A 14,420-nucleotide genomic window follows, 5' to 3' on the forward strand; every position below is an offset into this window, starting at 1 on the left:
CACTCCATGGGTTAATAAATTTGATTTCCTTTGATCATTTTTGTGTGATTTTGTTGTCAGCACATTCAACTATGTAAAGAACAAAGTATTTAATAAGAATATTTCATTCATTCAGATCTAGGATGTGGTGTTTGTGTTCCCTTTATTTTTTTGAGCAGTGTATATAAGGGCAGTTGGGCAGGCCGATTGATTTGAGCTATACATCGCCGCAATCAACGTACGAATATTATGCACTGAGGTTCTACCTTTAACAAAACCAGTGTGAGTAGGGTGTCAAATGCCTTGCAGAATAGGTTGAAGCCGTGTAGCTAGTAATTTTGTAAAAAGCTTAAGATCCTGATTCAATGAAATAGGTTGGTAGGACCTGAGTACAGCGAAGATCTTTTCCGTGCTTCGGAAATAATACTAGTCTGGCCTCATTAAATCCTATAGGGGGCGGTTTCCCCTACAGCAGCCCATTAAAGAGTTAACAAATGAGGGATCAAGTGGGGAGCAAGGATACTATAATACTCTGCCTGAACTCGTCTGGACCAGGAGATTTACCATTTGGCAGTGATTTGATCAAGGAAAGTCATTCCTGTTCCATGACCGATTTCTGTTAAGGACACCCTGTCCTCTGTTAGAACAGGTAATCCTGCTTTCTGAAGGAATAGCATCCCCAGAATTGGGTGGTCAGGGGGCTCGTATAGAGATGCATAATAATGCAGGAAAGTATCTGAAATGGTGGGAATGTCAAAAATAGCTGTAGAGGAATCATTAACTAATTGAGAGATACGAGAAGGGACAGAGTATGATCTAACAAAGATGGCCAATTTGCTGGATTTATTGCCCCCACGAAAACCTATTTCGTTGCCCGTTCAGTGCAAAATGAGTCGTAAAAATGTTTAGCAGCAAGATAGGCCGGTCTATTGTCAGGTGTATTCTGCAATAAAAGTGCATGATATGTCTGAGTCACACTATGACCAAGGTCTCGTAATTGGGCAGCTAGTAACCTGTGTCTCTTGGAAACGTACTCCATAATATGTCCTCGTATAACCGGTTTCGAAGCTGTCCAAAACAAATTGATGTCATATATATGTGAAATATTGTCATCCACATAATTTAAGAAAGGTTTGCTCCAAATGCCTACGGAAATCAGAGGATTGGGCCATATATGTCGGAAATTATGATTGAGACGGGTGTGTGTAATGCAAGGGTGAACCACACCGGGGCATGGTCGGATAATGATATTGGTTCTAGTGTTCACTCTAGGATCTGGGCAGGGCGCCAGACTGTGAGGGGCACAAGCGTGCGCGGCGAAGCCACGCGCGCCAATAAAGGGGCATGGCCATGCAAAATAGGGTGCGTAGTCAATACATGTAATAAAAGTGGGCGGTTCAGCCCACAGACGGGGTCGTGGGCGGCCGTCTGCGTCACTGTTGGGGGCGTGCCCAGCACCTACGGAGGTGCTGGGCTTTCCCCCAAGCTCTCACAGCGTGAATGGATGCCGCAAGCATGCGCACGGCATCTTTACACGCTGGGAGGACAGAAAGCGGACGGCTGTTCTAGCAGGGCGCTGCAGAAAGGGCAGGGCGGATTTTGCCCTTAAAAAAATCGGGCAGGGCACGGCGCCCTGCTAAAACAGCCTAGGGTGAACACTAGGTTCTATTTGGGTTTTAACTAGAGATGAGCGGGTTCGGTTTCTCTGAATCCGAACCCGCACGAACTTCATGTTTTTTTTCACAAGTCCGAGCGACTCGGATCTTCCCGCCTTGCTCGGTTAACCCGAGCGCGCCCGAACGTCATCATGACGCTGTCGGATTCTCGCGAGACTCGGATTCTATATAAGGAGCCGCGCGTCGCCGCCATTTTCACACGTGCATTGAGATTGATAGGGAGAGGACGTGGCTGGCGTCCTCTCCATTTAGATTAGGAGAGAGAGAGAGAGAGATTGACCTGATGCTGATACTGTAGAAGAGAGTGCAGAGTTTAGTGACTGACCACAGTGACCACCAGCAGTGCAGTTGTTTTATTTAATATATCCGTTCTCTGCCTGAAAAAAACGGTACACACAGTGACTCAGTCACATACCATATCTGTGTGCACTGCTCAGCCCAGTGTGCTGCATGCCTGCATCATCTATGTATATATTATATATCTGACTGTGCTCAGCTCACACAGCTTATAATTGTGGGGGAGACTGGGGAGCACTGCAGTGCCAGTTATAGGTTGTAGCAGGAGCCAGGAGTACAAGACAGTCACATACCATATCTGTGTGCACTGCTCAGCCCAGTGTGCTGCATCATCTATGTATATATTATATATCTGACTGTGCTCAGCTCACACAGCTTATAATTGTGGGGGAGACTGGGGAGCACTGCAGTGCCAGTTATAGGTTATAGCAGGAGCCAGGAGTACATATTATATTAAAATTAAACAGTGCACACTTTTGCTGCAGGAGTGCCACTGCCAGTGTGACTGACCAGTGACCTGACCACACTGACCACCAGTATAGTTAGTAGTATACTATATTGTGATTGCCTGAAAAAGTTAAACACTCGTCGTGTGACTTCACTTGTGTGGTGTTTTTTTTTTTATTCTATAAAAAACTCATTCTGCTGACAGACAGTGTCCAGCAGGTCCGTCATTATATAATATATATACCTGTCCGGCTGCAGTAGTGATATATATATATTTTTTATATCATTATTTATCATCCAGTCGCAGCAGACACAGTACGGTAGTTCACGGCTGTAGCTACCTCTGTGTCGGCACTCGGCAGTCCATCCATAATTGTATACCACCTACCCGTGGTTTTTTTTTCTTTCTTCTTTATACATACATACTACTACATCTCTTTATCAACCAGTCTATATTAGCAGCAGACACAGTACAGTACGGTAGTTCACGGCTGTGGCTACCTCTGTGTCGGCACTCGGCAGTCCGTCCATAATTGTATACCACCTAACCGTGGTTTTTTTTTCTTTCTTCTTCATACATACATACTACAACATCTCTTTATCAACCAGTCTATATTAGCAGCAGACACAGTACAGTACGGTAGTTCACGGCTGTGGCTACCTCTGTGTCGGCACTCGGCAGTCCGTCCATAATTGTATACCACCTACCCGTGGTTTTTTTTTCTTTCTTTATACATACATACTACTACATCTCTTTATCAACCAGTCTATATTAGCAGCAGACACAGTACAGTACGGTAGTTCACGGCTGTGGCTACCTCTGTGTCGGCACTCGGCAGTCCGTCCATAATTGTATACCACCTACCCGTGGTTTTTTTTTCTTTCTTCTTCATACATACATACTACGACATCTCTTTATCAACCAGTCTATATTAGCAGCAGACACAGTACAGTACGGTAGTTCACGGCTGTGGCTACCTCTGTGTCGGCACTCGGCAGTCCGTCCATAATTGTATACCACCTAACCGTGTTTTTTTTTTCTTTCTTCTTCATACATACATACTACGACATCTCTTTATCAACCAGTCTATATTAGCAGCAGACACAGTACGGTAGTTCACGGCTGTAGCTACCTCTGTGTCGGCACTCGGCAGTCCGTCCATAATTGTATACTAGTATCCATCCATCTCCATTGTTTACCTGAGGTGCCTTTTAGTTGTGCCTATTAAAATATGGAGAACAAAAATGTTGAGGTTCCAAAATTAGGGAAAGATCAAGATCCACTTCCACCTCGTGCTGAAGCTGCTGCCACTAGTCATGGCCGAGACGATGAAATGCCAGCAACGTCGTCTGCCAAGGCCGATGCCCAATGTCATAGTACAGAGCATGTCAAATCCAAAACACCAAATATCAGTAAAAAAAGGACTCCAAAACCTAAAATAAAATTGTCGGAGGAGAAGCGTAAACTTGCCAATATGCCATTTACCACACGGAGTGGCAAGGAACGGCTGAGGCCCTGGCCTATGTTCATGGCTAGTGGTTCAGCTTCACATGAGGATGGAGGCACTCAGCCTCTCGCTAGAAAAATGAAAAGACTCAAGCTGGCAAAAGCAGTAGCACCGCAAAGAACTGCGTTCTTCGAAATCCCAAATCCACAAGGAGAGTCCAATTGTGTTGGTTGCGATGCCTGACCTTCCCAACACTGGACGTGAAGAGCATGCGCCTTCCACCATTTGCACGCCCCCTGCAAGTGCTGGAAGGAGCACCCGCAGTCCAGTTCCTGATAGTCAGATTGAAGATGTCAGTGTTGAAGTACACCAGGATGAGGAGGATATGGGTGTTGCTGGCGCTGGGGAGGAAATTGACCAGGAGGATTCTGATGGTGAGGTGGTTTGTTTAAGTCAGGCACCCGGGGAGACACCTGTTGTCCGTGGGAGGAATATGGCCGTTGACATGCCTGGTGAAAATACCAAAAAAATCAGCTCTTCGGTGTGGAACTATTTCAACAGAAATGCGGACAACAGGTGTCAAGCCGTGTGTTCCCTTTGTCAAGCTGTAATAAGTAGGGGTAAGGACGTTAACCACCTCGGAACATCCTCCCTTATACGTCACCTGCAGCGCATTCATAATAAGTCAGTGACAAGTTCAAAAACTTTGGGTGACAGCGGAAGCAGTCCACTGACCAGTAAATCCCTTCCTCTTGTAACCAAGCTCACGCAAACCACCCCACCAACTCCCTCAGTGTCAATTTCCTCCTTCCCCAGGAATGCCAATAGTCCTGCAGGCAATGTCACTGGCAATTCTGACGAGTCCTCTCCTGCCTGGGATTCCTCCGATGCATCCTTGCGTGTAACGCCTACTGCTGCTGGCGCTGCTGTTGTTGCCGCTGGGAGTCGATGGTCATCCCAGAGGGGAAGTCGTAAGCCCACTTGTACTACTTCCAGTAAGCAATTGACTGTTCAACAGTCCTTTGCGAGGAAGATGAAATATCACAGCAGTCATCCTGCTGCAAAGCGGATAACTGAGGCCTTGACAACTATGTTGGTGTTAGACGTGCGTCCGGTATCCGCCGTTAGTTCACCGGGAACTAGACAATTTATTGAGGCAGTGTGCCCCCGTTACCAAATACCATCTAGGTTCCACTTCTCTAGGCAGGCGATACCGAGAATGTACACGGACGTCAGAAAAAGACTCACCAGTGTCCTAAAAAATGCAGTTGTACCCAATGTCCACTTAACCACGGACATGTGGACAAGTGGAGCAGGGCAGGGTCAGGACTATATGACTGTGACAGCCCACTGGGTAGATGTATGGACTCCCGCCGCAAGAACAGCAGCGGCGGCACCAGTAGCAGCATCTCGCAAACGCCAACTCTTTCCTAGGCAGGCTACGCTTTGTATCACCGGTTTCCAGAATACGCACACAGCTGAAAACCTCTTACGGCAACTGAGGAAGATCATCGCGGAATGGCTTACCCCAATTGGACTCTCCTGTGGATTTGTGGCATCAGACAACGCCAGCAATATTGTGTGTGCATTAAATATGGGCAAATTCCAGCACGTCCCATGTTTTGCACATACCTTGAATTTGGTGGTGCAGAATTATTTAAAAAACGACAGGGGCGTGCAAGAGATGCTGTCGGTGGCCAGAAAAATTGCGGGACACTTTCGGCGTACAGGCACCACGTACAGAAGACTGGAGCACCACCAAAAACTACTGAACCTGCCCTGCCATCATCTGAAGCAAGAAGTGGTAACGAGGTGGAATTCAACCCTCTATATGCTTCAGAGGTTGGAGGAGCAGCAAAAGGCCATACAAGCCTATACAATTGAGCACGATATAGGAGGTGGAATGCACCTGTCTCAAGCGCAGTGGAGAATGATTTCAACGTTGTGCAAGGTTCTGATGCCCTTTGAACTTGCCACACGTGAAGTCAGTTCAGACACTGCCAGCCTGAGTCAGGTCATTCCCCTCATCAGGCTTTTGCAGAAGAAGCTGGAGACATTGAAGGAGGAGCTAACACAGAGCGATTCCGCTAGGCATGTGGGACTTGTGGATGGAGCCCTTAATTCGCTTAACAAGGATTCACGGGTGGTCAATCTGTTGAAATCAGAGCACTACATTTTGGCCACCGTGCTCGATCCTAGATTTAAAGCCTACCTTGGATCTCTCTTTCCGGCAGACACAAGTCTGCTGGGGTTGAAAGACCTGCTGGTGAGAAAATTGTCAAGTCAAGCGGAACGCGACCCGTCAACATCTCCTCCTTCACATTCTCCCGCAACTGGGGGTGCGAGGAAAAGGCTCAGAATTCCGAGCCCACCCGCTGGCGGTGATGCAGGGCAGTCTGGAGCGACTGCTGATGCTGACATCTGGTCCGGACTGAAGGACCTGACAACGATTACGGACATGTCGTCTACTGTCACTGCATATGATTTTCTCACCATTGAAAGAATGGTGGAGGATTATATGAGTGACCGCATCCAAGTAGGCACGTCACACAGTCCATACTTATACTGGCAGGAAAAAGAGGCAATTTGGAGGCCATTGCACAAACTGGCTTTATTCTACCTAAGTTGCACTCCCACAAGTGTGTACTCCGAAAGAGTGTTTAGTGCCGCCGCTCACCTTGTCAGCAATTGGCGTACGAGGTTACATCCAGAAAATGTGGAGAAGATGATGTTCATTAAAATGAATTATAATCAATTCCTCCGCGGAGACATTGACCAGCAGCAATTGCCTCCACAAAGTACACAGGGAGCTGAGATGGTGGATTCCAGTGGGGACGAATTGATAATCTGTGAGGAGGGGGATGTACACGGTGATATATCGGAGGGTGATGATGAGGTGGACATCTTGCCTCTGTAGAGCCAGTTTGTGCAAGGAGAGATTAATTGCTTCTTTTTTGGGGGGGGTCCAAACCAACCCGTCATATCAGTCACAGTCGTGTGGCAGACCCTGTCACTGAAATGATGGGTTGGTTAAAGTGTGCATGTCCTGTTTTGTTTATACAACATAAGGGTGGGTGGGAGGGCCCAAGGACAATTCCATCTTGCACCTCTTTTTTCTTTTATTTTTCTTTGCGTCATGTGCTGTTTGGGGAGGGTTTTTTGGAAGGGACATCCTGCGTGACACTGCAGTGCCACTCCTAAATGGGCCCGGTGTTTGTGTCGGCCACTAGGGTCGCTAATCTTACTCACACAGTCAGCTACCTCATTGCGCCTCTTTTTTTCTTTGCGTCATGTGCTGATTGGGGTGGGTTTTTTGGAAGGGACATCCTGCGTGACACTGCAGTGCCACTCCTAAATGGGCCCGGTGTTTGTGTCGGCCACTAGGGTCGCTAATCTTACTCACACAGTCAGCTACCTCATTGCGCCTCTTTTTTTCTTTGCGTCATGTGCTGATTGGGGAGGGTTTTTTGGAAGGGACATCCTGCGTGACACTGCAGTGCCACTCCTAAATGGGCCCGGTGTTTGTGTCGGCCACTAGGGTCGCTAATCTTACTCACACAGTCAGCTACCTCATTGCGCCTCTTTTTTTCTTTGCGTCATGTGCTGATTGGGGAGGGTTTTTTGGAAGGGACATCCTGCGTGACACTGCAGTGCCACTCCTAAATGGGCCCGGTGTTTGTGTCGGCCACTAGGGTCGCTTATCTTACTCACACAGTCAGCTACCTCATTGCGCCTCTTTTTTTCTTTGCGTCATGTGCTGATTGGGGAGGGTTTTTTGGAAGGGACATCCTGCGTGACACTGCAGTGCCACTCCTAGATGGGCCAGGTGTTTGTGTCGGCCACTAGTGTCGCTTAGCTTAGTCATCCAGCGACCTTGGTGCAAATTTTAGGACTAAAAATAATATTGTGAGGTGTGAGGTATTCAGAATAGACTGAAAATGAGTGGAAATTATGGTTTTTGAGGTTAATAATAATATGGGATCAAAATGACCCCCAAATTCTATGATTTAAGCAGTTTTTTAGTGTTTTTTTAAAAAAACACCCGAATCCAAAACACACCCGAATCCGACAAAAAAAATTCGGTGAGGTTTTGCCAAAACGCGGTCGAACCCAAAACACGGCCGCGGAACCGAACCCAAAACCAAAACACAAAACCCGAAAAATTTCAGGCGCTCATCTCTAGTTTTAACTACTCGTTGCAAAAGTGTATCGGCAACCAACCAGTAATCAAGGTGGGAAAAGGAGCGATGTGGGTGAGAATAAAATGTGTAGTCACGAGAGACAGTATGTTGGCACCTCCAGGGATCATGGAGCTGTAAATTTTCGGTCAATAGAGCTAAAGACGGGGGTGGAATAGAAGCATGTGAACTAGTAGAGGTATACCTACCCAAACCAGAAGACTGAACACAATTAAAATCTTCACCTAAAATAATCTTGCCTTCCACCCAATCTTGTAATTTAGTATACAAAGCTGTGAAAAATAGGGCATTAGGGCCATTTGGTGCATAGATATTAGCTATGGTATAGAGGGCACCAAATATAGTACAAACTGTCAAATTGTCTTTTTTTTTTTTTTTTTTTTTTTTTATATTTTTTTTGTTTGGGCAGGGGGGAAGGGGTTTCACTGCTCTTTTTAGGATTATGTTTCTCCTTGAGTGTTCTCTCCTCTCACGTGTTCTGTACTCCTGGTTCTATCCTTAAGGCTTTGATAGAAAAATACTGACACTCCCAATATATTGAGGAGGAGGAGGAGGAGCTTGTGCTCTCTACATATATGTGATAAATATGAAAGTACCCCAGATTCAGTCACTGCACTGTATACCCAATATACCATTGGTTATTTTTCTATGTATGTAAAACACATTTTCTCTTACGTCCTAGAGGATGCTGGGGACTCCAAAAGGACCATGGGGTATAGACGGGATCACATGTATAGATGGGCACACTATAAGACTTTGGGTGTGAACTGGCTCCTCCCTCTATGCCCCTCCTCCAGACCTCGGTTAGATTCTGTGCCCAGAGAGACTGGACACGCACTAGGGGAGCTCTCCTGAGTTTTTCTGAAAAGAAACTTTGTCAGGGAGACCTGCTGGCTACAGGCTCCCTGCTTCGTGGGAGTGAGGGGAGAGAAGCAGACCTACTTCTTCTGAGTTCAAAGGCTCTGCCTCTTAGGCTACTGGACACCATTAGCTCCAGAGGGTTCGATCACTTGGTGCGCCTAGCTGCTTGTTCCCGGAGCCGCGCCGTCAACTCCCTCACAGAGCCAGAAGAAAGAAGCCGGATGAGTATAAAGATCAGAAGACTGCAGTGACGGCAGAAGACTTCAGTAATGAGGTACCGCACAGCGATCGCGCTGCGCGCCATGCTCGCACACACACTTCGGGCGGCACTTGCAGGGGAGGCGCCCTGCGTAGCATGATTACTGAAGTTCAGCACTGGCCAGAATATATATATATATATATATATATATATATATATATATATATATATATATATATATATATATATATATATATAATATATATATATATTTAGAAGTGCCTAGGCACTAAATATAGCCCCCGCCAGTATAAATATTTAAAATTTGAGCGGGACTACAGTGTGCTGGTGAGGGGGCGTGGCTTAGCCCTCACAGCTTACCAGCGCCATTATCTTTTCACAGGAGCAGAGACGCTGGCCCGGACCTCTACTCTCCTGCACAAGTAACAGGGAGCAAAACGGGGGGGGGGGGGGCACAGTAATTTGGTGCGATTAACCCATTAATAACGGCGCAAACAGGTCTGAGCCTGTGTGTATTTGCTCTCGGTACCGGGGTAGGCGCTGGGGTGTGAGCTGGTAAACTCCCTCTGTGTTTCTCTAACAGGTTTTCCTGTAGGTCTGTCCCCTATAGCTAGTGTGTTTGTGCGTGTCGGTACGTGTGTCGACATGTCTGAGGCTGTGTGCTCTTTCCCGGAGGAAGTTGCAGTGGGGGCAGATAAGGCGCTGGGAGTGACTGTCGGCACCGCCGACTGCTGATTGGTTGGAGATGTTGAGTACATTGAATGCAAATGTGGCGTTATTGACTAAAAGGCTGGATAAATCTGATTCTCAGACACAAACTTGGAGAATATCATGGAGGACGCCTTGTCTCAGGTACAGGCCCCCTCAGGGTCACAAAAGCGTTCATTTACCGAGATGGCGGATACTGATACCGACACGGACTCTGATTCCAGTGTCGACTATAGTGAGGCCAGTTTAAATCCAAAACTGGTTAAGAGTATTCAGTACATGATTGTGGCAATTAAAGACGTTTTACATATTTCAGAAGTACCTACTGTTCCTGATACAGGGGTTTGTTTGTATAAGGGTAAAAAGCCTGAGGTGACGTTTTCCCCCTCTCATGAGCTGAACACTTTTTGTGAAAAAGTTTGGGTATCTCCTGACAAAAGGTGGCAGATTCCCAAGAGAATTCTAATGGCATATTCTTTCCCCTCTGACTCCCAATGTGGACAAGGCTCTATCACGACTGTCCAAGAAGGTGGCGCTTCCGTCTCCTGACACTGCTGCCCTAAAGGACCCTGCGGATCGTAAGCAGGAAACTACCTTAAAATCCATTTGTCACTACGGGTGCGCTGCTCAGACCTGCCGTGGCGTCTGCATGGGTGAGTAGTGCTATTGGCAAGTGGGCAGATAATTTGGCATCTGACATGGATACCCTGGATAGGGATAGCATTCTTTTGACTCTCTGTTATATCAGGGACGCTGCAGCTTACCTAAAGGATGCGGCAAGGGATATTGGTCTCTTGGGGTCAAAGGCCAATTCCATGGCAGTCTCGGCCAGGAGAGCGCTGTGGATTCATCAATGGAATGCTGATGCCGACTCTAAGAAAGCTATGGAAGCTCTCCCTTATAAAGGTAGGGTCTTGTTTGGTGACTGCCTCGCTGACCTGGTGTCTACGGCTACAGCGGGTAAATCATCTTTTCTTCCTTATGTTCCTGCACAGCAGAAAAAGACGCCGCATTATCAGATGCAGTCCTTTCGGCCTAATAAATACAAAAAAGGGAGAGGGTCATCCTTCCTTGCCTCTAAAGGTAGAGGACGGGGAAAAAGGTCTCCTGCTGTGCAAAGCTCCCAGGAGCAGAAGTCCTCCCCGGCTTCTGCCAAGTCCACCGCATGACGGTGGGGCTCCTCTACGGGAGTCCGTACTGGTGGGGGCGCATCTCCGACTCTTCAGTCAGGTCTGGTTTCACTCTGGCCTGGATCCTTGGGTGTTAGCCATAGTGTCCCAAGGGTACAAGCTGGAGTTTCAGGAGGTGCCCCCCCCACCGATTTTTCAAATCAGCCTTGCCAGTTTCTATCCCAAAAAGGGAAGTAGTGCGTGCTGCGATACAAAAGCTGTGTCAACAGCGTGTCATTGTCACGGTACCCCTGTCTCAACAGGGAGAAGGGTTTTATTCGAGCCTATTTGTCGTACCAAAGCCGGATGGCTCGGTCAGACCGATCCTGAACCTAAAATCCCTCAATCTGTATTTGAAAACTTTCAAGTTCAAGATGGAATTTCTTCGGGCAGTGATCTCCAGTCTTGAAGGGGGGGATTTTATGGCGTCAGTTGACATAAAAGATGCCTACTTACATGTCCCAATATATCCTCCACATCAAGCTTTCCTGAGGTTTGCGGTTCAGGATTGTCATTACCAATTTCAGACGTTGCCGTTTGGTGAAGATCCTCGGGGCCATGGCAAGACCAAAGTAATGGCAGAAATGATGGTGCTCCTACGCAAGCAGGGTCTCACAATTATCCCGTACTTGGACGATCTCCTGATAAAGGCGAGATCAAAGGAGCAGTTGCTAAGAAGCGTGGCACTTGCCCTGACAGTGCTGCAACAACATGGTTGGATTCTAAATTTGCCAAAGTCACAGTTGATTCCGACAACTCGGCTGTCTTTCTTGAGCATGATCCTGGACACGGAACTGCAGAGTGTTCTCCCTGCGGAAAAAGCACTGGAAATCCGGGCCATGGTCAAGGAGATTCTGAAACTGGCAAGAGTGTCGATCCATCAATGCACTCTGGTGCTGGGGAAGATGGTTGCAGCTTACGAAGCCATTCCATTTGGCAGGTTTCATACCCGGGTGTTTCAGTGGGACCTGTTGGACAAGTGGTCCGGGTCTCACCTGCACATGCAGCGGAAAATAAAGCTATCTTCCAGGACCAGAATATCTCTCCTGTGGTGCCTTCAAAGTTCTCGCCTAGAGGGATGCAGGTTCGGGATCCATGATTGGGTTTTGGTGACCACGGATGCAAGTCTCCGAGGCTGGGGAGCAGTCACACAGGGACAAAATTTCCAGGGAAAATGGTCAAGCCAGGAAGCTTGTCTGCACATAAACGTTCTGGAATTAAGAGCCATCTACAACTGCCTTCTGCAAGCGGAATACTTTTTTCGAGGTCTACCTGTCCTGAATCAGTCGGACAACATAACAGCGGTGGCGTACATAAACCGCCAGGGCGGAACATAGCAGAGCGGCGGAGGCCACAAAAGTTGTCCGCTGGGCTGAAAAACATGTAAGCGCTCTGTCAGCGGTCTTCCTTCCTGGCATGGACTACTGTGAAGCAGATTTCCTCAGCAGACACGATCTCCATCCAGGAGAGTGGGGTCTTCATCAAGAGGTTTTTGCAGAAGTGACAAGTCATTGGGGAATTCCTCAAATAGACATGATGGCGTCTCTCCTCATCAAGAAGCTTCAGAGATATTGTTCCAGGTCAAGGGACCCTCAAGCCAGTGCAGTGGACGCCCTGGTGACTCCGTGGGTGTTTCAGTCGGTATATGTGTTCCCTCCACTTCCACTCATTCCAAAAGTGATAAAGATCATAAGAAGAACAAGGGTTCAGGCGGTACTCATTGTTCCAGATTGGCCACGGAGGGCCTGGTATCCGGATCTTCAGGAATTGCTCGTAGAAGATCCCTGGCCTCTTCCCCTCAGAGAGGATCTGTTACTGCAGGGGCCGTGCGTCTTCCAGGACTTACCGCGGTTGCGTTTGACGGCGTGGAGGTTGAACGCCAAATCCTAGCTCGAAAGGGTATTCCCGGAGAAGTCATCCCCACTCTCCTTAAGGCTAGAAAGGAGGTCACGGCAAAGCATTATCACCGTATTTGGAGAAAGTATGTGTCTTGGTGTGAAGCCAAGAAGGCTCCTACGGAGGAGTTTCAGCTGGGTTGTTTCCTCCATTTTTTTGCAGGCAGGTGTGGATGCAGGCCTGAAATTAGGTTCCATTAAAGTGCAGATTTCGGCTTTATCTATTTTTTCTTTCAGATAGAATTGGCCACCCTTCCAGAAGTTCAGACTTTCGTGAAGCGAGTACTGCACATCCATCCTCAGTTTGTGGCACCGTGGCATCTTGACGTGGTGTTGCAATTTCTTATGTCTCACTGGTTTGAACCTTTACGAAAGGTTGAGTTGAAATTTCTCACTTGGAAGGTGGTCATGCTTTTGTCCTTGGCGTCCGCAAGACTGGTGTCGGAATTGGCGGCTTTGTCTCACAAGAGCCCCTATTTGATTTTCCATGAGGATAGAGCGGAATTGAACGCGTCGCTCTCCCGCCCGGTCTGGAGCTTTGTTATAGACCCCATGGTTTTTTTGGAGTCGCCAGCATCCTCTAGGACGTAAGAGAAAATATGATTTTAATACCTACCGGTAAATCCTTTTCTCCTAGTCCGTAGAGGATGCTTGGCGCCCATCCCTGTGCAGACTGTTTTTGCAGTAGTATTGATAGTTATTACTTTGGTTACAGAGGTTGTGTATCGGTTATGTTCAGCTTGTTGCTGGTTTTTAGTTCATGCTGTTAACTGGTATTGCTTAAAAGCCATGTTGTATGGTGTGTTGTGATGTGGGCTGGTGTGTTTCTCACCCTTGGTTAGCAAAAATCCTTTTCCTCAATGTCCGTCTCCCTGGACACAGTTCCTATAACTGAGGTCTGGAGGAGGGGCATAGAGGGAGGAGCCAGTTCACACCCATTCAAAGTCTTATAGTGTGCCCATGTCTCCTGCGGATCATTTCTATACCCCATGGTCCTTTTGGAGTCCCCAGCATCCTCTACGGACTAGGAGAAAAGGATTTACCGGTAGGTATTAAAATCCTATTTTTATTTTTTATTTTTTTTTCACAGCGGAAAGTGTGAGCATCCGTATTCTAAAGTGCCTGCTTCCTGCTACAGGAGTTCTGCAAGACAGTGTCATTGCTGCTGTGTCTTTGTTTTGCACAGGAAAAAGTTCCTCCAGTACTCGGGTAGGTTTCTCTTTTTCTTTTCCCAGATGCGCAAAATGGCAAGTTATGATGGCGATTTATTATATTCAGTGGAGAGTTTCTTGTATTTTTTTGCAATGATACTTTTTATTGTTTGGGTTTGCACTCAAAGAAGCTAAGTTAAAATGTAGAATATGGATGGAGGAGTGGTGGCAGTAGCAGCAGCAGTAAGTGGTAGTTTTAGCTCTTTCGTGTTATATTGCAGCAGAAGTGTTCTGTAGTGCTGTACTTGGCAACAGGAAGATACTGCAAAATGACATATGTATGGGTAGTCATACAGGACAGTAACACACA

General features: G+C 47.2%; 1 protein-coding gene across 1 annotated transcript in view; it reads left to right on the forward strand.

Moving 5' to 3' along the window:
* CENPI (centromere protein I) overlaps window positions 1-14,420 on the forward strand; it is a 526,595-nt gene that overhangs the window by 67,372 nt on the left and 444,803 nt on the right. Inside the window, exon 4 of the mRNA XM_063936944.1 lies at window positions 13,990-14,108. Coding sequence (XP_063793014.1) covers window positions 13,990-14,108 — 119 coding nt within the window. The remainder of the gene's footprint in view (window positions 1-13,989; window positions 14,109-14,420) is intronic.

The sequence above is a fragment of the Pseudophryne corroboree genome, chromosome 8, assembly GCF_028390025.1.
Source record: "Pseudophryne corroboree isolate aPseCor3 chromosome 8, aPseCor3.hap2, whole genome shotgun sequence".
Classification (NCBI taxonomy): domain Eukaryota; kingdom Metazoa; phylum Chordata; class Amphibia; order Anura; family Myobatrachidae; genus Pseudophryne; species Pseudophryne corroboree.